Source organism: Pseudorasbora parva, chromosome 6, assembly GCF_024679245.1.
Source record: "Pseudorasbora parva isolate DD20220531a chromosome 6, ASM2467924v1, whole genome shotgun sequence".
Lineage (NCBI taxonomy): Eukaryota > Metazoa > Chordata > Actinopteri > Cypriniformes > Gobionidae > Pseudorasbora > Pseudorasbora parva.
Genome location: NC_090177.1, coordinates 14,315,793 through 14,339,996, shown reverse-complemented (window position 1 = coordinate 14,339,996; position 24,204 = coordinate 14,315,793). Strand labels below are relative to the sequence as shown.

The window sequence follows — 24,204 nt, the reverse complement described above, 5'->3', positions numbered from 1 at the left end:
GTCCACTTTATATTATCATGCAGGGCGACCATTTTATTACCCTTAAGAATAGTCAATACAACTCAGTCAGAATTATTCTATGCTCATTAGTCAATCAAGAAGGTCTTATGAATATGCAATGCTGAATTTTAAATGCTATATCAAAAATTGCATGCTGAATTTTAAATAAATTAGCTTCCTAAATACTAGGCAGCAAACAATAGGCTCTGTCAATTATTTTCTAAAAATAGTCTGAACATATTATATCGAAATAATGAAACCATAATACATTAGATTGTTGTCATATGACCTCATATTTCAGTTATAATATTTGCAGAGGTATTATAATAATACATCAAATTATTCACATAAAAACAATTATTTTTCAAATTAAATCAAATTTTGTGTAAACTTCAATTTAACAATCAGTCAAGGAAGGGATTTTAAATACACAGTACACTGATATACAGTATATGCAGTGTCTAAAATGTAATACTTCCCTACTTATGAAAAACTGTAAAAAGTAATTGTTGAATCTACTAAAGAAAAACTTGTAAAATTAACTGATTTTGGAAAATGTGTTGATTTAACTTGAATATACGGAGTATTGTGAACTTTTAGGTGGATGCAATAGCTAAACTAAGCAAGTTTAGTACATAGTACTTAAGAATGTTGAGTGTGTTGTACTAAATGCATGTTCACACTGTTAAATCCAACAGCTGTTGTTACTAAGACTTTTTAGTAAACTTTACTTAATGTCCAATAATTTGAACTTACTTAAAACAATTTAGTAATCTGAACTATTTGCATGCTATGCCTTTGTTACTTAGAAAACCCAAGTAAACATTACTTGACTGGTTTGAGTACCATTTTGCCAAAGGAAAAAAACACATGGACGGGCAAAAGGTTGAGGCGGGGCAATTCTTAATAGACTTTTCACTCATTTCATTCCACTTCTGACGTCGTTCTTCTTAGTTGCATTCACTCATTTTCCAGTCATCTTGAATGTTATTGAAACTAAATACTTTGGGGAAAGTGTCATATAAGCTGACTTCATAAATTTATGTTGATTTCCTAAAATTTCCCACCATTATGGTGATCAGTGTTCTCTTTGGTTGGGCACTTGGAACTTAATTTATATTAGTATAAATCTCTTCCTATTGATGCAGCAATGCAACACGAAATCACAGTTATCTGATTTCAAAGGATATAAATAATATATAAATAAATACATCTACACATATATGCACAAATGTAATACCAGTTAATGATCTTTTAACATTTTATTGCTAACACTTCTTAATGACACACTTCTAATTGTGTTGATATAATGCCTCTATATTTGTGACAATATCCAACAATTGACCATGCATGAGTCACACACAGACTTCAACATTCAGCATGCAAAATACAACAATGGTAAAAAAAAAAAAAAATTCACACTTAGTAAGACCATTACAAGTTAATTTGCTGTCATTTTTGGGGTTATACTGACAAAAGACAGCAAATAAAATGGTAAAATAAAGCCCAAAATAATCAAACGGAGTTACGATTGCCCTGTGATTAATTTATTCATGCTGCAATGCATTCTGGGAGTACCCTTCCTCAGCTCACAGATAGAATTATGTTGACTTGAATGGTTTAAGTAAGAAAACTTGATGCAATTAAGCTTACTTAATTGAGTGTTAAGTTCCCTTTCAGTCGGTCACGTTCGACGTACGTCAGAACTGAACCGACGAATGGGATCTTACTTTAGAGACCAATCCTACTTCGAGCATCTAACAACGAGCCAATGAAATTTGGCATGCGATCACGCATTCCACGCTCCGCCCCGCAGCGCGGGTATAAATAGGAAGTGGAATGGTAGATCAGCGCTTTCTACTTCGGAGCCGAACAGTTTCATTTGCTGTTTCTACGAAGAGCTTTCTGACTACGAGTCAAAAACATTATTCCTGTGAACGAGAGTTTGCCAGTGCGGGTGATACGGCGCGTCAGCGAGAGACCGTCCACATCAGTGACTGAGTGTACAAAGAGCTGTTGGTTCGCTGAGCGTTTCCTTGCATACATCACAGTTGGTTCGCTGGGCGCTACACACACATATCACTGAGAGCTCACGCAGGCTTGCACTATCGAACTGCGTGGAGCCGCGGTCATCTCCCTGAGTGCTTCAGCACTAAAAGAGCAACTTCCATTCACAAAAGAGCAACACGGTTTGACCCTGCGTCTTTTTCAAGATGTCATTCAAGCCGTGTGTTTATGGGTGCGGTCGATTTCTGTCTCCGCTTGACGGACACGTTCGTTGTCTCTCGTGTCTGGGCGCACAGCACGCTGAGGCTGCGTTCGTGGATGAGACATGTTCCCATTGCGGGAATATGTCCATTGCAGTGTTGCGGTCCCGTCTCCAATACCTCAGAAGAGGTGGAACACCATCGTCCATACCCTGATCTAGTGGTCCTCCAGCTGCAAAGCAGAGGGCTACTACTTTGGCTGATGACCTTGGTGGGGACCTGAGGGTGTCGGTCAGGGTAAACCCGACGGGTCTCACGGCTCCTCGGGCCCCTCCCCCCTCCACTGTACCGGTGGAGCTTCCGGAAGGGCGCGCTGACCTCCCGCGTGGAGCGCCAGTCGTCTCTTTTGAGGCACCGGCGGAGGACCAGATGTCGGTTGCTGCATCGGGTCGATGAGCTAATGGGTTCCGAGGATGAAGACTCGGCTGCGTTGCCCCCTTCGGGTGTGACAGCGTTGCCCGAGTCTGACCCGGAACTTACGGCTATGCTTGCCCGGGCCGCCGCAAGTGTCGGGCTTGAGTGGAACCCTCCACCACGTCCCGAACCTTCGCGGCTGGATGATTGGTTTCTCGGGACGGGTCGCGCTGGTTCTCAGCGTCCCGCCCCGGTGCCTTTCTTCCCGGAGGTGCATCAGGAGCTCACGAAGTCGTGGGTGGCGCCGTATAGCGCTCGCCAGCGATCGACTGACTCCTCCATCCTCACCACTCTCGATGGTGGTGCAGCTAAGGGCTACGAGGGGATCCCTGCAGTCGAGCGGTCGGTTGCGATGCACCTGTGTCCTAAGACCGCTGCGGACTGGAGGCACGCCCCGCGTCTCCCCTCCCGGGCGTGTAAGTTCTCGTCCGGCTTGACGGGCAAGGCTTACTCAGCCTGCGGAGAAGCTGCATCAGCTTTGCACGCCATGGCGCTCCTGCAGGTCCACCAGGCCAAAGCGCTCATGGAACTGCACAAGGGTGGTTCCGACCAGGCAGTTATGCAGGAACTGCGGGCCGCGACGGACCTCGCCCTCCGGGCGACGAAAGTCACGGCTCGCTCCATGGGTCGGGCGATGTCCACCTTGGTGGTCCAGGAACGCCACCTGTGGCTGAACCTGACAGACATGCGGGACTCGGACAAGGTTCGGTTTCTAAACGCCCCTGTCTGTCAGGCCGGCCTCTTCGGCGACGCCATCGAGGACTTTGCCCAGCAGTTCTCGGTGGCCAAGAAGCAGACGGAGGCCATCAAGAATATCCTGCCCCGGCGGCCCGCTGCTGCCTCCACCCAGCCGCCCGGGGCAGCCCCCCAGTCTGCTCGTCGCCGAGGGCGTCCTCCAGCGTCCGCCTCCGCCCCTGCCAAGCCCAAGCAGCAGCCTCCACCCGCGAAGCAGGGTGCCGGACGCAAGGGGGCCGCCCAACCCGTCCAAGGGCCCGCGAAACCTGCCGGCAAGCGTAAGGGGAAGCGGCCCTGAGACGGGCAGCCCAGGGAGAAGAGGAGCTGCTCTGAGGGAGATGATGTCCGCATCCCTCCCACCCCCCCGGAGGGGGACCGGGGGGGCATCACTGGTCACAACATCTCTGCCGCTGGCTCTCCGGAGTCCAGCGGTACCCACATTTTCACCAAAAGAGCAATTTCCTCTCTCTCTGGGCCCCAAGAGGGTCAGGTTGGCAGTGTGCGACGCCCACGGGCCTTGTCACTCCTTTCCTACCCTCCCGTCGCCAGGGGGCAGCTGTGTGGGCCTCGAGGACGCCCCCGGGCCTTCTCACCCACACACTGCCTCTCTCGTGAGCACTCAGTCAACACTCCGGGCCGCCCACGGGCCTTCCGGGTCGGGGCTGAGTGCTTCACTTCCCTGCCTCCGGGCAGTGGACAGCAGAATGGGCTCCGAGGACGCCTCCGGGCCTTCTCACCCACTCTGTCCAAACCAGGAGTGTTCAGGCAACACTACGGGCCGCCTCCGGGCCTGAACATATTCAAGCGGTTGAACTGCTTGAATATGTTCAAGAGCAGGACAGCGGTCCCACTGAAATTCTTTCAGAGGCTCCTGGGGCATATGGCATCTGCAGCCGCGGTCACGCCGCTCGGATTGCTTCATATGAGACCGCTTCAACGCTGGCTCAATGGCCGAGTCCCGAGGTGGGCGTGGCAGAGCGGTCAGTACCGGGTCCCAGTGACTCCTTACTGCCGCCAAACCTTCAGCCCGTGGTCCAGCACTTCGTTTCTCCGGGCCGGGGTGCCCCTAGAACAAGTGTCCAGGCATGCTGTGCTATTCACGGATGCCTCCACCACGGGCTGGGGGGCCACGTACAACGGGCATGCAGTTGCTGGTCTGTGGACGGGGCCGCAATTGCATTGGCATATCAATTGCCTCGAGTTACTGGCAGTACATCTGGCACTCCGCCGCCTCAAGGGGCCGCTGCGTGGCAAGCATGTACTGGTCCGTACGGACAGCACCACGGCCGTTGCGTACATCAACCGTCAGGGTGGTCTACGCTCCCGTCGTCTGCTCCAACTCGCCCGCCACCTCCTCCTGTGGAGTCAGAAGCAGCTGAGGTCGCTTCGGGCCATTCATGTCCCCGGTGTGCTGAACCAGACAGCCGACGAGCTCTCTCGTCAGCCGACACCTCCGGGAGAGTGGTGACTCCACCCCCAGGCGGTCCAGCTGATATGGGACCAGTTCGGAGCCGCACAGGTCGACCTGTTTGCCTCTCCGGACTCGACCCATTGCCAGTGGTACTATTCCCTGACCGGGGGTACCCTCGGCACAGATGGACTGGCGCACAGCTGGCCCCGGGACCTACGCAAGTATGCGTTTCCCCCAGTGAGCCTTCTTGCACAGACACTGTGCAAGGTCAGGGAGGACGAGGAGCAGGTCTTGTTAGTTGCGCCGTATTGGCCCAACCGGACCTGGTTCCCAGAACTCACACTCCTCGCGACAGCCCCTCCTTGGCCGATTCCCCTGAGGAAGGACCTTCTTTCTCAGGGACGGGGCACACTATGGCACCCGCGTCCAGACCTCTGGAATCTTCATGTCTGGTCCCTGGACGGGACGCGGAGGTTCTAGATGGACTACCACAAGCTGTCGTAGACACCATCGCTTCAGCTAGAGCCCCCTCTACGAGGCGCCTCTATGCTCTGAAGTGGAACCTGTTCGTTGAGTGGTGCGCTTCCCGCCGGGAAGACCCCCGAAGGTGTTCGATCAGTGTCGTGCTTTCCTTCCTGCAAGACGGGTTGGAGAGAAGGCTGTCTCCCTCCACCCTCAAGGTATACGCTGCAGCAATAGCAGCGTACCATGATGTAGTAGAAGGTAAGTCCGTGGGGAAGCACGACCTAATCGTCAGGTTCCTCAGAGGTGCGAGGAGACTAAATCCTCCTCGTCCATCCTCGATACCCTCTTGGGACTTAGCTCTAGTGCTCAGAGCACTTCAGAGCCCTCCCTTCGAGCCTTTGGCGTCTTGTGAGTTAAAAATCTTGTCAATGAAGACAGTGCTCCTGACGGCATTGGCCTCGATCAAGAGGGTAGGGGACCTAAATGCACTTTCGGTCAACGAATCGTGCCTAGAGTTCGGGCCAGGTAACTCTCACGTCGTCCTGAGACCCCGGCCCGGATATGTGCCCAAGGTTCCTACCACTCCCTTCCGGGATCAGGTGGTGAACCTGCAAGCGCTGCCTTCGGAGGAGGCAGACCCAGCCCTGGCTTTGCTGTGTCCGGTCCACGCTCTTCGCGCTTACGTTGACCGGACCCAAAGCCTTCGGACCTCAGAGCAACTCTTCGTCTGTTACGGAGGCCAGCAGAAGGGAAAGGCTGTCTCCAAGCAGAGGTTAGCCCACTGGATAGTGGATGCTATAGTCTTGGCCTACCAGTCCCAAGACGTGCCTTGCCCGTTCGGTGTAAGAGCTCACTCCACTCGGAGTGTTGCTTCTTCCTGGGCGCTGGCTCAAGGCGCCTCGCTGACAGACATATGTAGAGCTGCGGGCTGGGCGACACCTAACACGTTTGCTAGATTCTATAGCTTACGTGTAGAGCCGGTATCTTCCCGCATCCTCGCCCCCAGTGGCCAGGAGCGCTAAGTGCCCGTTCTAAGTGTCGGCTTGCGAAACGCCACTCCCGCCCTCTGGGCCGGATACGTGCGTCTATTGTCTCCAGTTGTGTTCCCCGGGAAACCGGCTAACCCTGTCGAGCTCCTCCGTCACCCCTCCGGTGTCAGACGTTGCGGACCGTCTGACGCCAGGCCTGCACCCGTATGCTTGTGAAACGTGGCTGTAGGCTGGGTCCCATATGTAGCGGTTCCCTCACGGCAACCCCATATGTGTATTCTTCCACGGTATCAGCTACCCTTCGGGCTAGCCCCGTGTCTTTCCCTCGACAGAGCCCGCTCTGTCGTCTCTGGGCGTGTTCTTTCCCCCCTTCAATCAGGCTGGAACCACCCCAGAGACTGCCATATGTTGCACTACCCTGCCAGGTTAGTCCTTATGCGTATTCTGCCACCTCTCCTTCCCTGAAGGACGTGGCCCCGCAGCGTACCCTCTCTCTCAAGTACGAGGTAGGCACGCTTTCCCAGCGTTATCCAATAGTCATTCTGAGTGGGCCTTGCAGAAACAGCAGTGACTGTACTCCCTGCTTGGAGCCCTGACTTCCGTACCATACTAGACGGTGCAGTGCGCTCAAGCAGGACGCTGGAAGGGCCAGCATCCTGGCGTTTTCCATAGGGATCCCATTCGTCGGTTCAGTTCTGACGTACGTCGAACGTGACCGACTGAAAGGGAACGTCTCGGTTACGTATGTAACCCTCGTTCCCTGAAGGAGGGAACGGAGACGTACGTCCCGTCGCCAGATGCTGTGCTTCCGCTGGGAGTCCGGTCACCTTTCGGCTCCTCAGCAGAAAAAGCGCTGATCTACCATTCCACTTCCTATTTATACCCGCGCTGCGGGGCGGAGCGTGGAATGCGTGATCGCATGCCAAATTTCATTGGCTCGTTGTTAGATGCTCGAAGTAGGATTGGTCTCTAAAGTAAGATCCCATTCGTCGGTTCAGTTCTGACGTACGTCTCCGTTCCCTCCTTCAGGGAACGAGGGTTACATACGTAACCGAGACGTTCAGCTTACTTGAGAATTTTAAGGCAATCAGTTTCCACACATTCTTCTAGTAAAATGAACAAGCAGAAATTAAAATAACTAGTTAAAATAACTATTTTGTTTGAGTTCCGCTTACAAACCCCAACTTATATATGTAAGTTGGCTGAACTTTTGAAATTGAGTTACTGGTACTCAAGTTTTATGGTAACCTCTACAAATACAAAAGTTAACTCTACAAAGTAGTAGCAAGTAGTATCAAGTCAAAATTGATGACCTAATTTGCTTGAAAATTCTGAGGCAATCAGTTTCCACAGCTTTTCTAAGTAAAGTCAACTTATTACATATTACATTTTACAGTGTATGCCAAAAGAGTAGTATGTCCGAAATATTTACTATTCGGTGAAAAGCAGGATGACCTACTAGTTCTGCCAAAGTACAATGTCTCTAGAATTATCACATGAGGCCATGGGTGAGGATTTATGAATGGCAATGAAGTGACGGCATGGCAGAAGTATATGTCCGAATTTGATTCATACTACCCATATTCATCCTAAAGAGAACATGTTTATTTAATGGTCGCAAAGTTCAAATTCAAATGTAGAACTCAAACTACCGGTGCGTCCGAAATTACATACTATCTCAGTACATAACACTGGAAACGGAAGGTCACGCTGAGCGTACTGCATTGTGAAAAACCCTATGGCGCCCTTTGTTGTATGCATAAATGTTTTGGCAAAAGTAATACTGTAGGTTATCCCAGGTATTCCATGCATACAGAAAAAACTGCATAGTGTGCATAATATCTAATTCAGAAATAGCAGTAGTAGTAGTATGATAGTAAATTATTTGAAAATACAGACAGACTGCTTTTGGTATTAAGAAGTGTTTTGGTCAGTCAGATCACAAGTGGACGACGCTAAATACAGGTGTAAAAAGAGTCTTAAACGTTTTGAGATTGTCCACTTTCAACCACTTCCAGAGGTAGTCGACAACACATTCAGTAGGAATGCTTTCATAGAGTAAACGCTCATGTGGTCGAATGCGTTCAAACAGCCACAAAAGACTCTCCGCCTACCGACCTAATGTGCTAGTCAGACAGGATTTAAACTTGTTGGCAGAAGACCCAAGTCTGGTTTTGGTTTTCTAACATGGACTCACAGAGTTTGGTGTGGCCTTGCGGCTATCAGAGCAGAAACGAAAGCTGCTTCTCTCTGTATGTTTTTACATTGTCTCCTTTTGCGTTCATCTGTAAATTGCGTGTGAGCTTATTTTATCCATTAGATCGAAAGATCTGTGAAAAAAACATACATTTACCCACCCATACACCCTCCCTTCTAAGAATGCAAAATAGAAGTGGCCGAAAGTTGACAAAAGAGTCGGGTTAACTCTTTCCCAACCAGGATTTTTTTTAAGTTGCCAGCCATTGCCAGCATTTATTATATTTTGCACAAAATGTAAATGGCTCCAAGGATATTTTGTATGATTATCAAAAGAAAGAAGAGGGGAAAAAACAGTTTAATTCAACATTTTAATGTGGGAAATGTCAAAAACTACATCTAGATCAGAATCAGAACAATGGTCAAAACATAAAGGGAGTAAATCAAGTCCATCAACACTCCTAAAGCTTCACAATCATTTCCTCTTCATAGGTTCAACCAGTGCCGTTTCTAGGCATAGGCAAACTAGGCGGTCGCCTAGGGCGCCAACAGCTGGGGGGCGCCAGTGAGCCCCCGCCCCAACAAGATTTTTTAGTTATTTCATATATATTTCATTATTAATATTTCGTACTTTTGCTATTTCAACTCAAGGCATTATGATAAGTTGCGATTATTGGAGTGAAGTCGCCATGGTGATATTGGTGCTGCTGCAATGAAATGAGATCATGTAGAGGGCGGCAGGGTCGTCATCCGTGGCGTTGTAACGCTTTGTGTCCGAGTGAAAAATGCGGATAATGTAACTGGAGTGGATGCAAACCATGATGCAAACACGGAGGAGCCATTCAAACAGATCGCACTTTATTCCCCGCTGAACTCTCATCACAAACTCCCTTTCCGTCCACAGCATTACATAAGAAAACAAAATTACTGTTAGCAACAGAAAACAGAAAATAATCCCCACACATGGGAGCTCAAGACTCAGTGCGCACATACACAAAATGCAGACTTCGTTTGCAGGGAGCGCACGCAACTCTTAAAGGGGCCACACTATATTTCTACTCGTTACAGCGTACTTTAGTTTCATCATCATGAAAAGGTCAAAGCCATCAGGGGCTCAGTATCGTAAAAAGAAAAACGAGGAAATATAAAAAAGAAAGCGAAATATACAGGTATGTTAGCCTACTCATTGGTTACTTGTTCTTTACTAAGCTGGTCTCTCTATCATAACATTGAGCAAAACATTACACGCCATGCTCATTTCAGGTGCAGAACATTATAGCATAGTTAATTTGAATAAAATAATGTTTACATCAGAGATAGCTGTTTAGTGTAAATTGATCAAGTAGGCTAATACTGTCATAACCATGGGCGTCACTAGGCCCTTTTTTATGAACTTATGCCTCAGTTCCCCCTAAAAAAATATGTGATTAACCTTTAAAACATAAGTTATATGAAACTGGCGCGAGGCTTCGGCTACGGCTTCGTCCCGTCTTTTAGTCTTTGTGTCAGTGTGTTCTCCAATCCGCAGCGGCGCCGAGTGACATGGTTTTCAAGCTATTGTTATCTAATTTTTTGGCCTTCAGAACCAGGGGCGTGGGACTGGGGGGATAAAGGGTACTGAGTAACCAGGGCCCGAGGCAGGGAAGTCCGTTTTCTATACATACACATACATGGTACGGGGGCCCAGCAAGATGGTTTGTACCCAGGGCCCAAAATTTGGTGCTACGCCACTGTTCAGAACATCTTAAAATACACACATGTAGATTATAGAAATCAAAATTTTCTCAGGGGAGCATGCCCCCGAACCCCCCCAACATCTGTGATCTCAGTGATAATAAACCAAAGCTACATTATTGGATTAATGCATGCACAATATGCCCATGAAATAAGGAAGTCATATTTGCATTGTAAGTTATAGTAAAAAAAAAAAAAAAAAAAAAAAAGGGGGGGGCAACATATGAATCTTGCCTAGGGTGCCAGAAAGGCTAGAAACGGCCCTGGGTTCAACACTTTATTCTCTTTAACATTAGGCAGTTTTGATTTATATGTGGTTTAATGTTGATGAAAATACGTTATTTTACGTAAAGTAAGAGTTAAACCACCAGGTGTAAATGGGAATATGTCTCCCTCGTCTACTCAACCAAAACATATCTTAATACCAGGTGTAAACAGGGCCTGAGATCAAGACTTACCTGGTGCTGACCTTGAGAATGTGTCGACATCCAACAAACTCCTGGAGAGAAGAAAAACAGAGAAGCTAAAGTACAAAACGGACAACAAAATAATTGCTGGCAATAATAAGCAAAGGAAACCTATCTAGATGATCATTTTATTGAACAGATGGTTGCACAGAAACAAAAGCAGCTTCTATGTTTGTCCTATATGAACAAAGAGACTCATTGATGCTCAGGTCAGAGCAGGCTTGAGTTTTCTCCTGCCAGACATCAATAATGAAGGTCATGGACAGCAAAATGAGTCAACATTCAAATCAAAATTGTCCCCATTTATTTTATTTTTTTTATGTTTTGAAGAATATAGTTTCCTTGTGTTCATTTAGTAAAGAAAAAATTTTAAAAAAGGATTGAATGTTTAACCACATTATTTTTAATTGACTTGATAATGATGGTTTGCTTTTATAATATTTTACCAAAATAACTTGCTTGTCCTCTAAAATGACTTTCCTTTATAGATAAATTCATGCATTTCTTACTTTTCAACCACCTGACTTCATTCTAGTCCATAACAGCCAGCTTTCACAATCTTATCAAATCCCACTTGATAAAATCAATTCTCATCCTACATTTTTCACATTGCATATCTTGTTTTATTTCAAAATTCAGCACACTACAAATGTTAAATGGGTTGTGAAAAGCATTTCACATTGACCTTATCTCTGTCAATTAAAAAGATATTTCAACAAGAACTGTTGTTTTAAAGTAACGTTTCATAACTGCTCCGATGGCAATAACATTATCTAAGCTTTGCGTTTCCATCCATCAGTCTGTTATTGGTCTCTGACCAAGCATTTAAATTTAAAGACCAGACTGTTTTAAGACAGGCATGATGGATGACCAGTAACAAGAGCCCATAGATATTCTTTCACAGGAGTGTTGTGTTTGAGGAATAAATAGATAGGAATAGAAGAAAAGGCTAGGGAAGTACAGCAGAGAGCACATTAATCCATCCGACCGAGCAGAGAATCGATTCCATCTCTAGTCTGCAGGATGCGGCTCTGAGCAACAGGAGGTATTGCCTGACATCTGGTGTGACGCCAGCTGTGACGTTTTAAGCCCGAATAAACGGGTCCTGAAGCTCTGGCATCTCAACAGGGAGCGCTTTCACATGCACCGTACTGAGGGGGATCCCTTGGCATACCACGTGGCTTCGGTTATTGTGTTTAAGGTGATGACCTTGATCAGAATAACATACTGCAGGCTTCCTATTTTTTATTTTTTTGCATTTATGAAATCACCTTCATTATGGTTGGGCATATTAAACGACACACATCACATTACTTGATGTAATAAAATCATCAAGAAAGTCAGCAACCTCCAAATCAGGTTATGTAAATCGGCTAATGCATAATTCAAAGTTTGACGTGTACATAAAAAGCCCAGTAGACCTATATATATCTTTATCCTGCTCACTTTGTTTTAAACAAGACATCATGAAATCTTCACTCAAAGGAAAACAGACTGACAGTACAGCATTTTCCTTTCTGATGCTGCCAGGTTTGAGTCATACGTTTAAATAAATATACAGAGAAAATGCTTTCCTTTGCTTCTCGAAATATAATCCCAAAGATAGGAATTTACAAACTTTCCCTGACAAAAGCAACAGATCCCCTAAGATCTCCCGGTCTGAGAGTCTTCAACACGTTCCTCTGGTTTCCATCCAGACTCTCCCTTATTGACTGACACAACGGCATCTGCTGCAATCTGTGTTGACAGTGACAAACAACCTTGATGAATTGGCTTCCCTTGTGAACAGCTTCCACAATTTGCCAGCATAATGCAGTGACAGAAAGACACTCTTCCACAAACTTGTTGCCTTCCAAAGTGGTATCCATTTTGAATGCTCGTATGCAACTTCATAAAAGATTAAAGATTCCCTGTGGAGTTTTGCATATGGGTAACTGAAAGCCATCAAAAGTCTAATTGCTGGTTGCTTTTAATGGCGTTTCCAAAATAGAAGCACAGTTAGTATGCATAACACTAATTAAATATGGCCAAAATTATGTCTGATGCTAAAGTTCACAGGGTTTGTGGTAAATGTTTATGAGTGGGCCGCCTCTTCCCCAGGTCCACTGAGTAAGCTTCACCATTGAGGAACTTGGTGGGCAACTAAAAGCACAGAATTCATTTGATTATGGTATACAATTACAACCCAGGCTAAAAGATTAATCATTTATGAAAATAATCTGTCACCTACAGCAAACCTAATCGATATAACTGAAGCCAACATGAAATAATAAGCACATTTGCTGAAGCAATCAAAGTTTACTACACTAGAAAATTTTAGATTACATTTTTGTTTAAATTTACATAAAATGTATTTATGTAATGTAATGATTAAAATGTATTAGTTTAGAAATTATGCACTATATAAGGTTAAATAAGGTCATTGAATTGATAATCCACCCTGTTTTTTACTGCCTTTAGTGTTAATTCCATCTGAAAACTGCAGTGAATTGTATGTTTACAGTAGAAGTAAGAAAAAAATTAATACAGCATAATATTGCAATTTTGTGTTGGGAACTTGGGATACTGTACGGATATAGGGACGGCAAGTATCAATATTTTCAGGAACTGATTTTCAGCTCGCATTGTGCAGAAATGTTACCGTAAGCTCTAAGCTTAACGCGGGAAATAATAAAAATACTCATTTGAAATATGTACTTTCAGACTGTAACATCACAAACAGCGCATCACTCTCGTGCGCAATGAGTTGTGTGTGCAGGAAGCACATTCTCGCATATTTCTGAATGTGGACCGCTCTGATCATGTTTGTGTTAGTTATATGTTGATTTCACACACAAGCGTAAAAAAACAATGGTAACATCACTTGTCCACCGCGGCACCGTCATTTAGAACATTTTTTTTATAGTAGTAAAATCATTTAGTTCAGTTAGGGAATAGACACTACAATTAAAAACTGAACATCTGCTTAATAAAGTGTGAGCTGAACGAGAGTCGCAGCACAGACCAGCAGCAGGAGTCAGATTTTATTTGTCACAAGAGTGAGGAGCTGAATGACAAGACGGTGGAAGATTTGGTTTCAACACAAAATGCAAATGCACCTATTTATGCGAGTTTGTCAATGAATGTATTGTTTTGTTATTGTGTTTTTCATTAAAGGGGGGGTGAAATGCTGTTTCATGCATACTGAGCTTTTTACACTGTTAAAGAATTGGATTCCCATCCTAAACATAGACAAAGTTTCAAAAACCAATGTTGGACGTTTGATAGAGTATTTCTGTGTCAAAAATACTCCTTCCGGTTTCTCACAAGTTTCGGAGAGTTTTTTTCGAGTATGGGTCGGCTTGATGTTAATAGAACGAAAGGTCCTTGTATGGGCCGTACAGGCTCTTCTCCCGGTAGGGTGCGCGCACGCTGCACGCCGTAAACAGTCTCTCAGGTGCAGATCCAGTCCTCCGTGAACACTTATGTCGCGCGCCACGCTCCACTTTATTCCTATGGGTGACGTTGAGCGACTTCAACGCTTCAGCACAGCATTCCGGGAAGGCAGCGCTGCATTTGAACCGATTTGAACGCAGAAATGACGGGAAGCTTCACAACAACGTTTCAGTCGCATCTCAAAGTGGATTTACACGCCACTGCTGTCACAAGACTTCACCAAATCATACCAAAGAAGTGTGTTTTTGACGGAGCGGTCCCAGCGATAAAGGTTCGGTCCTGCTTTGGAAGCAGCCGGTGAGTAAATCTGCTTCAAATGTCTCTGCTATTGGCTACCGTTGCATGAGAAAACATCAGTAAACGACACGATCGCGTGCTTCGTCATTCAAATGCGCTAACGGTTACTCCATTGTTGTTCTGTATAACGTTACACTAGTCTGACGTGCAAAACCGTTTTGCTTGCTACTTCTAAGGTCTAGTCGCATACAATAGTCCATATACCGAATCATGTCCTCATAAACTGCGAGTAAAGACACAGAAATGTTGAGAGTCTACTAAATACAGTACATACCAGAGACGGACGTCCTGATGTTACCGTTTCTCCTGTTCAATTTATTTCTGCCTCAGATTTGATTCTGGATCATTATCTGTATTATCTGTGATAGCCATGGGTTTCTCCACGCTTGAGGACGTCACCAGTTTGTTCGCGATCGTCATTCTTTAGCTCCGCCCACACGATATGCCTCCAGCCGCTCGTTTTTTTCCGGAAAGGCTCGATACAGCCTATATTTCTTTTATAAATATGATAAAACTAAAGACTTTTCGGAGATATGAAGGATGCAATACTACTCTATAGGTAATCAAGATTGACATGAGTGTTTCACCCCCCCCCCCCCTTTTAAGTATAACAACTTAATAGGTACCCCTGAATTGACACTAAGTCTAAAGCAAAAGTAAAATATGCATGTCCATTCATAATGGCCGTATCAATATTTTGAAATACTCACCATAATCGCAACTTTCTTTTTTTTAAATCGCACAAATATTGTATCGTGGCTTAAGTATCGCGATAATATTGTATCTTATGGCCTCTGGCGATCTTAAGCAAGTGGGATCACTTCTATAAAAGCAAAGTTTGCTGGTCTGGAGCCATGTGTTCACACAATGCCAAGGAGGAAAGACACCAGTAAAGAACTTAGAGAAGCAATTGTTGCTCCCATCAATCTGAGAAGGTTTATATAGCCATTTTCAAACTATTTGACTTCCATATATTTGAAGTCCATTATTCTACAGTAAGGAAGTGGAAAACATTTAAGACACTTGCCAATCTTCCCAGGAGTGAGGTCAGACTTTGCAATACTCCCCAAGACCCAAGAACTACATCTCAGACTCTACAGGCCTCAGTAAACATGTTAAATGTTAAAGTTCATATCAGAACAATTAGAAAAAGATGGGACAAGTATGGCATGTTTGGAAGGGTTCCCAGGAGAAAGCTTATTTCTAAAAAAAAAAAAAAAAAAAACTGCACGGCGTAGGTTTGCAAAGTTGCATCTGAACAAACAAAAGGAGTTTTGGGGTGATGGTGTTGAAGGCCGAGCTGAAGTCGACAAACAGGATCCTCACAGAAGTCCCTGGTTTGTCCAGATGTTGAAGGATATAATGCAGTCCCGTGTAGACCGCATCACCCACAGACCTCTTTGCTCGTTAAACAAACTGCAGGTCAGAACAGTTGATTAGCCAGTTGTTGATTCAACACAGAGCTGGGTGGTGGCGTCTTATATTTAGTAATGTCTTTCAGACCTTTCCACTCTGAGGCAGGGTTGTTGTCTACAGGGCTTTTTAAGGCAGGCAGGTTTAAGTGAAAACTAAACACAGCATATCAGCACAAACACCTCATACCAACTGTCCATCATGCTGATGGAGGGGTGATGACCTGGGCTGTCACTGACCTTGCAGTAATTGAGTTGACTATGAACTCCTCTGTATGCCGAAGTATTCTAGAGTCATATTAACATGTGAGGCCATCTCTCCAACAGCTAAAGCTTGGTCGAAATTGGGTCATGCAACAGGACAATGATCCCAAGAATACCAGCTAATCTACAACAGAATGGTTGAAAAAGTCAGAGTCCAGACCTTAACCTGACTGAAATGTTACAGCGGGACCTTAAGAGAGATGTGCATAAACAGATGCCCATGAACCTCAATTGACTGAAGCAACGTTTTAAAGAAGAGCGGGCCAGAATTCCTCTAGAATGATACGAGAGGCTGATACTGTCATACAGAAAATAATTTCTTCAACTTATTGCTGCTAAAAGTGGCTCTACAAGCAATCAGAATCAGAAAGAGCTTTACTGCCAGGTATGGTACACATACGAAGAATTTGTTTTGGTGACAGAAGTTTTCACAGGACAAAAAGAATGACAGTCTGACAAGACAGATAATGATAAAAAGTATAAAAATAGAGTAAGTACATGGGAAATAGCAATATAAAAATAATAAACACAATATACAATTAGACAATAGATGGTAAAAGGAGTTCATTGCTTTGTATAGCGCAGACCAGATGCTCCTGAGGTCTGATTTTTGCAGCTGATTTAATGACTGCAGTGTAGAACTATATAAGCAACTCATGTGGCAAGTTGAACATCCTTGTTCATCCAGTTGGCGTAGGAAGTGCAGTCTCTGCTGGGCCTTTTTGAAACTGTGATCTATGTGGAACTCCCATGCTGGGTTGTTTCTCCTAAAGTCCACAATCATCTACACTGTTTTGAGCGTGTTCAGGTTGTTATAACTGCATCAGACAGACAGCTCTTGTCTGTCAACCTCCTGTCTAGGAGCACACTCCCCTAGTGGGCACCAGTGTTGATTGTGAAGGTGCTGGATGAGAATTTTCCCAGCCTCAGTAGTTGTTGCTGTCTGACAGGAAGTTGGTGATCCATTGACAGATGGAGGCATGGAGAGTTGGGTAAATTTGGACAGAAGGAGTTTTGGGGTGATGGTGTTGAAGGCCAAGTTGAAGTCCATAAACAGGATCCAAGTCCCTGGATTGTCCAGATGTAGTAGGAATGCAGTCCCATGTTGACTGCATCACCCACAGACCTCTTTGCTCGTTAAAAAACTGCAGTGGATCCAGCAAGGGTCCAGTAATGTTCTTCATGTAGGCCAGCAATAGTCTTTCAAATTACTTCCAAGACCACAGATGTTAAGGCAACAGGTCTGCAGTCATTCAGTCCCGTCATTTTGGGTTTCTTTGGGATGGGGAGATTTCAGACATGTGAAACACTGTCTGGGCCTGGTGCTTTCCGGAAGACTGGACACACATCTTCTTCACAGAACTAAAGAGCAGGAGGCAGGGGAGTGGTGGTTCTAGAGGTGATGATGGGATGGGTGTATAGAAAGAAGGTCAGAACGGGATTGGGGTGTGAGACAGGGTTTTTCAAACCTGCAATAAACTCATTCAAACGGCCAGTTGTTGATTCGACACAGGGCTGGATGGTGGCGTCTTGAGTTTAGTAATTTCTTTCAGACCTTTCCACTCTGATGCAGGGTTGTCGTCTACAGGGCTACAGGACTGTGATTAAAACGGTTGCATATGCGGCAAAAAATATAAATTTGCATCTTCATTTTTTGCTGAAATCGCCACTGGCGATCATATAAATGTATATGTTATGATTAAGAAATTGCGTGCCTTTTTACCTGCATGTTCTGTGATAAGTAGCCTATGACATATTTTTGTTGTGTTGGCGTAAAAACACGAGAAGACGTGCAACAAAGTTGCAGTGGGAAAAAAAATTGCTCTAAATTTTTCAGTTGGCTGAATTGAAATTCTGTGAATTGATGCAATTGAATTCACAGAAATTAAATTCGGCTAACTGAAAAATTTAGATGTGATCAGTCACTAGAAAATGTTTAATTGGAGACCTACATTTTTTTTACAGTGCGAGTTTGAGCGCCAAAGTACAAACGGAGACAGCAAGGATCAGCTTTCCGTGTCAGAAACGCAAGTCAAAACGAAAAATAATGGGCTTTTTCAAAAGTCCTCATCTCTATCAAGCAACAACACTGACGACTGTGCCAGCATGAGAAAAAAAGAGAAAGAGAGAGAAAGTGACTGAGACGTGTCAATAAATGAAGTTACTGTAAAAGTGCAAAAAGGAAGTGTCTATTCCTTGCAAACAACGAGGAAACACTACAACAGATAAACAGCTGTGTGAACGCAAACTAACCGTTAACTATTTTCATTTTTAATGATATGGATTCTAGTTGCTGTTTTATGTTACTGCCTGATCTTATTCGTAGTGCAGCCATTCATAATCGTAGTAAGACAACTGTCACCTTAAATATGTCACTTTCAATGTGTTTGTTCATTTTATCATGAAATACAAACAATAAATGTTGTTTTGTCTCTATTTAATGTGGCCAGACAGATCACCCAATTGTTTTTTCGACCTGGGAAAGAGCTTATCCCTCATATCATGTAATGTCAAATTCACTGTAAAAAAAAACATTCAGTGCTCATGATCTTGTTAGTCAGCTAGAAAATAGATAGAAATAGAAAATAGATAGAAATAGAAAAAAAAACATTTAGCTAAATATATGCAGTGTATATCACTATATCTTGATTCATGCACTATATGCAAACTATTTTTCTGCCTTTCACCGAACTATACTCATTGGCCAAGTGATGCTGACATTATTACGGTCTGTAACACTGGTTCAGATTCTGTGTAAAGCAGGGGCGAGGCTACATAAGGGCCAGGGTGGCACTGGCCCACTCAGATTGACGGCTGGCCCACCCAATCAGAACAGACAAAAAAAAAAAAAAAATTGTGATAGCAGAATATAATATGCCTATGTGACAACACAAATCACTTAAACACGTACAAAAAGTTTCATTAAAAAATAGGGCTGTCAAATATGCTAATAACGCGTTAACGCAAATTCATTTTAACAGCACTAAATTTATTAACGCAGCGCGCATTTTCTGTTTGATCCGTGGCATAGCCCGTAGTTGGAAAAAGTGAGAGCAGTCAGACGCAGCAGCAAACATTAATAGGGAAAGAAAAGGGTTGACATTAATATTCTAAACCAAAAGTGCAGTTATTGCCTACATAAGCTACCACATAGCCTAAGCTACCACATTTTTTGTTTAACTTTTATTAGACTTCAGAAAGAAAAGTGCGTTTTTTTCACTGAGCACATTCTCTGCAGTCTGAGCGCGATGCACTGCAGCTCACTCTCGCTCATGTCTGAGGTAAATCATTAACACCATCACCACTTACAGTACACCTGTTTTATTGAACTAAATACATTACAATCGGCTAAAACGAATGCACAGGTTACTTCCCTGGACAAGCGCGCTCCCGAGTCCATGTTCTTCACACTGTCCACGTAAATCGCGGCCCAGTTCGGCGTGCACACGCAAAATACCGGCAGTTCAATAGGGAGCGCGCGTCTCTTAAAGGGGCCGCACTATATTCCTACTCGTGGAGTATGGACCTCCTCCAGGTATGGTGTGGTTCTGGTGCGCTCACTGGTACACATTACCAATTTTTCATACGAACTGTGCCCTGCTCTGAATTAAACTGCCAGTGTAAAGACTCCCTTTATATTCTTAAAATGAGAAAAATCACTGCTTACTCTTAATTTTTAAGTTTAGGCTTAAGAGACATGAACAATTTCTTAAATAAACATCTATGACCTTTGATACATCTAATCTTCATGCTGTATTGATTATTATTGAATAAGTATGGTTTCACTAATAATAAATGTACATTTGCATAAAGCATGCATAGCATACTCATGTTGATTAGAGTATTAAAAACTTAATTTTAGATTTACAATTGCTAAAAATGTGCGATTAAATTGGGATTAATCACGAGTTAACTCATGACAATCATGCGATTAATAGCGATTAAATATTTTAATCGATTGACAGCCCTATTAAAAAATAATTACTGTAGAGCGAAAACATTTTCATATAGCTGACTTATTGCAGCAGCCAATCAATAAGCTTAGTAGTAATGTTTAGCCAATCGCGTATTGTTGAGGGGATGGGAAGATGAGTTTACGTCTGCTAGTGAAATAAACTTTTAACACGGGCCACGGTGCATAACACGAGACGAAATTCTCACAGGTTAAGCTGCAAATACATGTTTGATAACAGTTATACTGAGTTGCATTAGTTGACAAGAATTGGTTATTCCATTTTAAAATGAACCCAATTACTGAACACTGATGTCTTGTTAGTGGTCATATAGCAGCACAATATCTATATTTGTCTTCCTTGCAATTGGCTTTGTAGCTGCTTGTTATAAATTAATTTTGCATATATGAATTATATGAATTTGTTGGCAAAAAATAAATCATATATAGCTTATATTTACTGTCAAGTGATTTTGTCCCATATTGTTTAATTTGTGTAATTTGAGAGTAGTCATTGAGGTCCACCCTATTCCACCAAGGTCCACTCAGTTAAAAATTTCTGGCCTCGCCACTGGTGTAAAGAATGATTCTTTGTGACTGTTATGTAGTTCTCAACTTTGAAAAGTAATTCAGTTCCTACTTTAAGTGAATCCTAGTTCCCAGGACATCCACAAGATGGATGAAAACGCTGGAGCCCTGGTCTATATTCGTCATTCAAAAAGTAACACTGACACTGCAGGTTGCAGATACACAAACTGTAAACAAAGCAGCGTATGCTTACCGCTTTTAACATCAATCCTGATGATCACTTTCTTTTTTCCACTTCGCTCATGTAAATATTAAAATAATCGCAGAGGAACACTCTAAAATTAGAACAGCCTTCTATTGTTTTGACTTCTTTGCTCGCTGACTAACGCTGGGCTCAGACTACAGGAGTTTGTAAATATTAACCGATAATGAAATCTGGTTGTATCTCGCACATAAATCGAAAATCTTCACCGATTTTTTTTTCTTTCAAATCTCAAAAATGCACACACTACAAAATTTGAAAATTGTAACGCATCCCACACTATAAGATATTATTAAGATTATCATGCCAGGAGGAGCACCTCACATGACCTCATGGGGAAGCGGATATAAATATGTACGAAGCAGATCATCGTAATCATCCCAATTTAAAATCATAAATATCAAACATGTGTCTTTGAGCAGATCAGGGGTTAAAGATTTGATATGTAAACGCCTCACATTACCAGATAATCTCCGCCGAACATCGGAACCGACCAACGTCATGGACAAGATTTTTTTTCTCAGATTGTCCCAAGGGGCAAATCGGGCATAAATCGGCCGAAAATTCCTGTAGTCTGATCCCGGCTTAAGCTGTACATTCAATCAGAGATCTCTCTCTCACTGAAAACCCGATGCCGATTCTACTGCTGAAAAAAACAGGGGCGTCCAACTATGGCCAATGGTGTCCGGAACACACAAACACACACACAAAAAGTCGCCCCGAACACTTTAAAACGGCCCGACAGCTGATCATCGGCTTGTTGTGTCCCAGGATTTTGCCACTCTGATCTCCTTTGTCAGTGTGTATTAGGCCCGTTTAAACAATTGAATCATAGGGTGTACTTACTTTGTCACTTCCTACATGGATTTCCTCTCGACTTTCTAAGAATGGTTTGGCTAAGAAGGGACTTTTTGTTAAATAAATAATGACACAGTGTAATATGTCATTTGTTGTTATTCATATGATAGTCTTTTTCCTAACGGCCAGATGATTTTTAATTGTGTAAAACCATACAATTCTAAAGGGTGTCTTTTCTTTTTCACATGGAGTTTTTGGAGTTTTGCAAAAATGTAGGTAAGCCTAATTTGTAAAATCAATTATTTCACCCAAAACAAAAATTGTCACTTACTCACCCTCATTTTATTCTAAACCTGTATGATTTTCAGCTGTTTACTGTATGAAATTGGACAGAAAAATAAAAATAATTCACAAGTCAGTCAGTCATACAGGTCTGGAAGAACGTGAAGCTGAGTCAATTGTAAAACTATCCCTTTTAAGACTTAATTTAAGTAGAATTTGAACAGGATACTGTTCGTTCAGCCTTGTTGTGTAATCAATCCACAAACTCAGTCATTTTTACCCTGTCCCGCTACACTTTTTTTTATTTTATTTTTTACCAGAGATGTCATGTGACAAGGCGCTGCCCCAAAGTGAAGCAGAAACCCATTGGGCATCTAGAAGCGGCGCATATTTTGTTACTGTATTTCATTTTTCATAAATCCTGATCTGTTGCATTCATATCCCAGCAGGCTAAAATGAAATATGTACCATGAGGTACCACTTGCTCCATTTTCTTGCCCCCATCTTCCACCTCAGTCAAATTACTGCTGAAGGCTCAGCGGGCAGAGCCTGGCGGCCGCAGATGTGTCTCATGTATAAAGAGACCTCCCTTGGATATCTGGGCAAGCAGTGTCTGAAGTGAAGGCTTTATGCAAACACACAGACAGCATCAGCAGTCAACACATTCATTATTCAGGAAAGAGTCTGTGCCGTTGTTTGTTGCCAGTGGTGTCTGTCCAACAAGGAGAAAACGGTCCAGAGGGACAGTGAGGGAAGAGGTCAACCAGGCATTCAAAAAATGTTGCCCTTTATAAACACAGATTAAACTGGGATTAAGTTACTTTTTTTAATAAAAAGCAACAAATCACAGAAGCATGAGTGTGCTAGTGCAAAATATTCAACATGCAACCATTTCACATGTAGCACTTGACCTAGCCTATACTTTCGACATAAAAAGGAAACACAAATAGATGACAGAAAATAAAATAAGACTAAAGTATACCAACATAATAGTGATACCCAACTCCTTCCAGACATCACGTTTGGCCAAGAAAACGGTCGAATGCACTTATGATGTCCAAACATGCTGTCTAGGTAGGCAACTTATTAGATTTTAAGACACAAACTGCAAGTCATGAATGCTAATAGACAACATCATAGAAGATATGAGATTCCCACCCAAACCCTTACAAAAAATACTGTGGTAAAAATAATATAAATGAACAAATAAATAAATAAATAAATCACAACGCAGTAAAAATGTATAGATGGACCACATGTATAAAGTGGCCGGGACAATAGAAAAAAATACTGAGCACTATTCTGAATATTATGGCGACTTATTCGACTAATTTGTTATGTAAAAAGTACCCTGAACAAGGTTCGGTCGTGTTTTTGGACACGTACCACGGTATTAGGCTACCATCTAATACCATCACCGACTGGTCTTTGTAAGGGTATGGTTGTTGATGCCCCACATACCACTTCTGACCATATATCTGATTTTTATAACAAGCAACTCCACTTCGCCCCAAGCAAGAGTGATGCTTTAGATGCATAGACTGCCCAACATTTATTCCAATTGTTAATTATTATTATTTTAACTCGTTAATCGACTGTATTTGTATTAAAGGCATATTCTAAACGACTACATAACTCAGTTAAATTTCCCAATGAACAAAAATATGCCAGGAGGAACCCAGAACATAAAACACACGATGCATTTAAGACTTAATCAGTGAATTATGAACATTAATAATAACAATTTTAATGCCATGTTCGCTCTTACCTGCACGAGACGGTGATTTCAATTTTGGTGGCGGGTACGCTGCTGTTTAACGGGTCAAACTCCCCGATCGATGCCATTGCAGCTCCTCGGGAGTTTGAGATAAGTCTTCAAATGACTCCAAAATCTGGGTCTCACTCGTCTCTGGCGTCACACGTGTAATATAACCCACCAAACTGGCGCGTAACTGTGGCTTTCCTTACAATTTGGACAGAGCGTACATCATCGGTCCGTTTTGAATCTGACCCCCTCGCGCACCTGAGGAGAGAGCGCGCGACCGCGAGCGATGCGCGCGTTTGATCGGCAGGTAGGTAGAGACTGACTGGACCTCCTCTCGTCCTCCCTCAGCGCGGACACTCCGACACCGCTTTGAAAACTTAAATTGAAAACATCAATTTTTAATATTACAGAAGCCATTCAATATTTATGCGATGTGGTGTCAGATATGGATCTGAAACCTTTAGGGACGTTTAATCTATTGATGTGGGGAAACGATTTTCAAACATCCAGTTTCCCAAACGCCCACGGCTT

The 24,204-nt window shown here is 43.4% G+C and overlaps 1 protein-coding gene across 1 annotated transcript in view; it reads right to left on the bottom strand.

Annotated features, from left to right (window-relative positions):
- The window catches only part of cpne9 (copine family member IX), a 78,630-nt gene extending 54,426 nt beyond the window's left edge, over positions 1-24,204 (bottom strand). Inside the window, exons 1-2 of the mRNA XM_067445751.1 lie at positions 23,677-24,204; positions 10,670-10,710 (exon numbers count right to left, since the gene is read on the bottom strand). Coding sequence (XP_067301852.1) covers positions 10,670-10,710; positions 23,677-23,753 — 118 coding nt within the window. The 5' untranslated portion in view covers positions 23,754-24,204. The remainder of the gene's footprint in view (positions 1-10,669; positions 10,711-23,676) is intronic.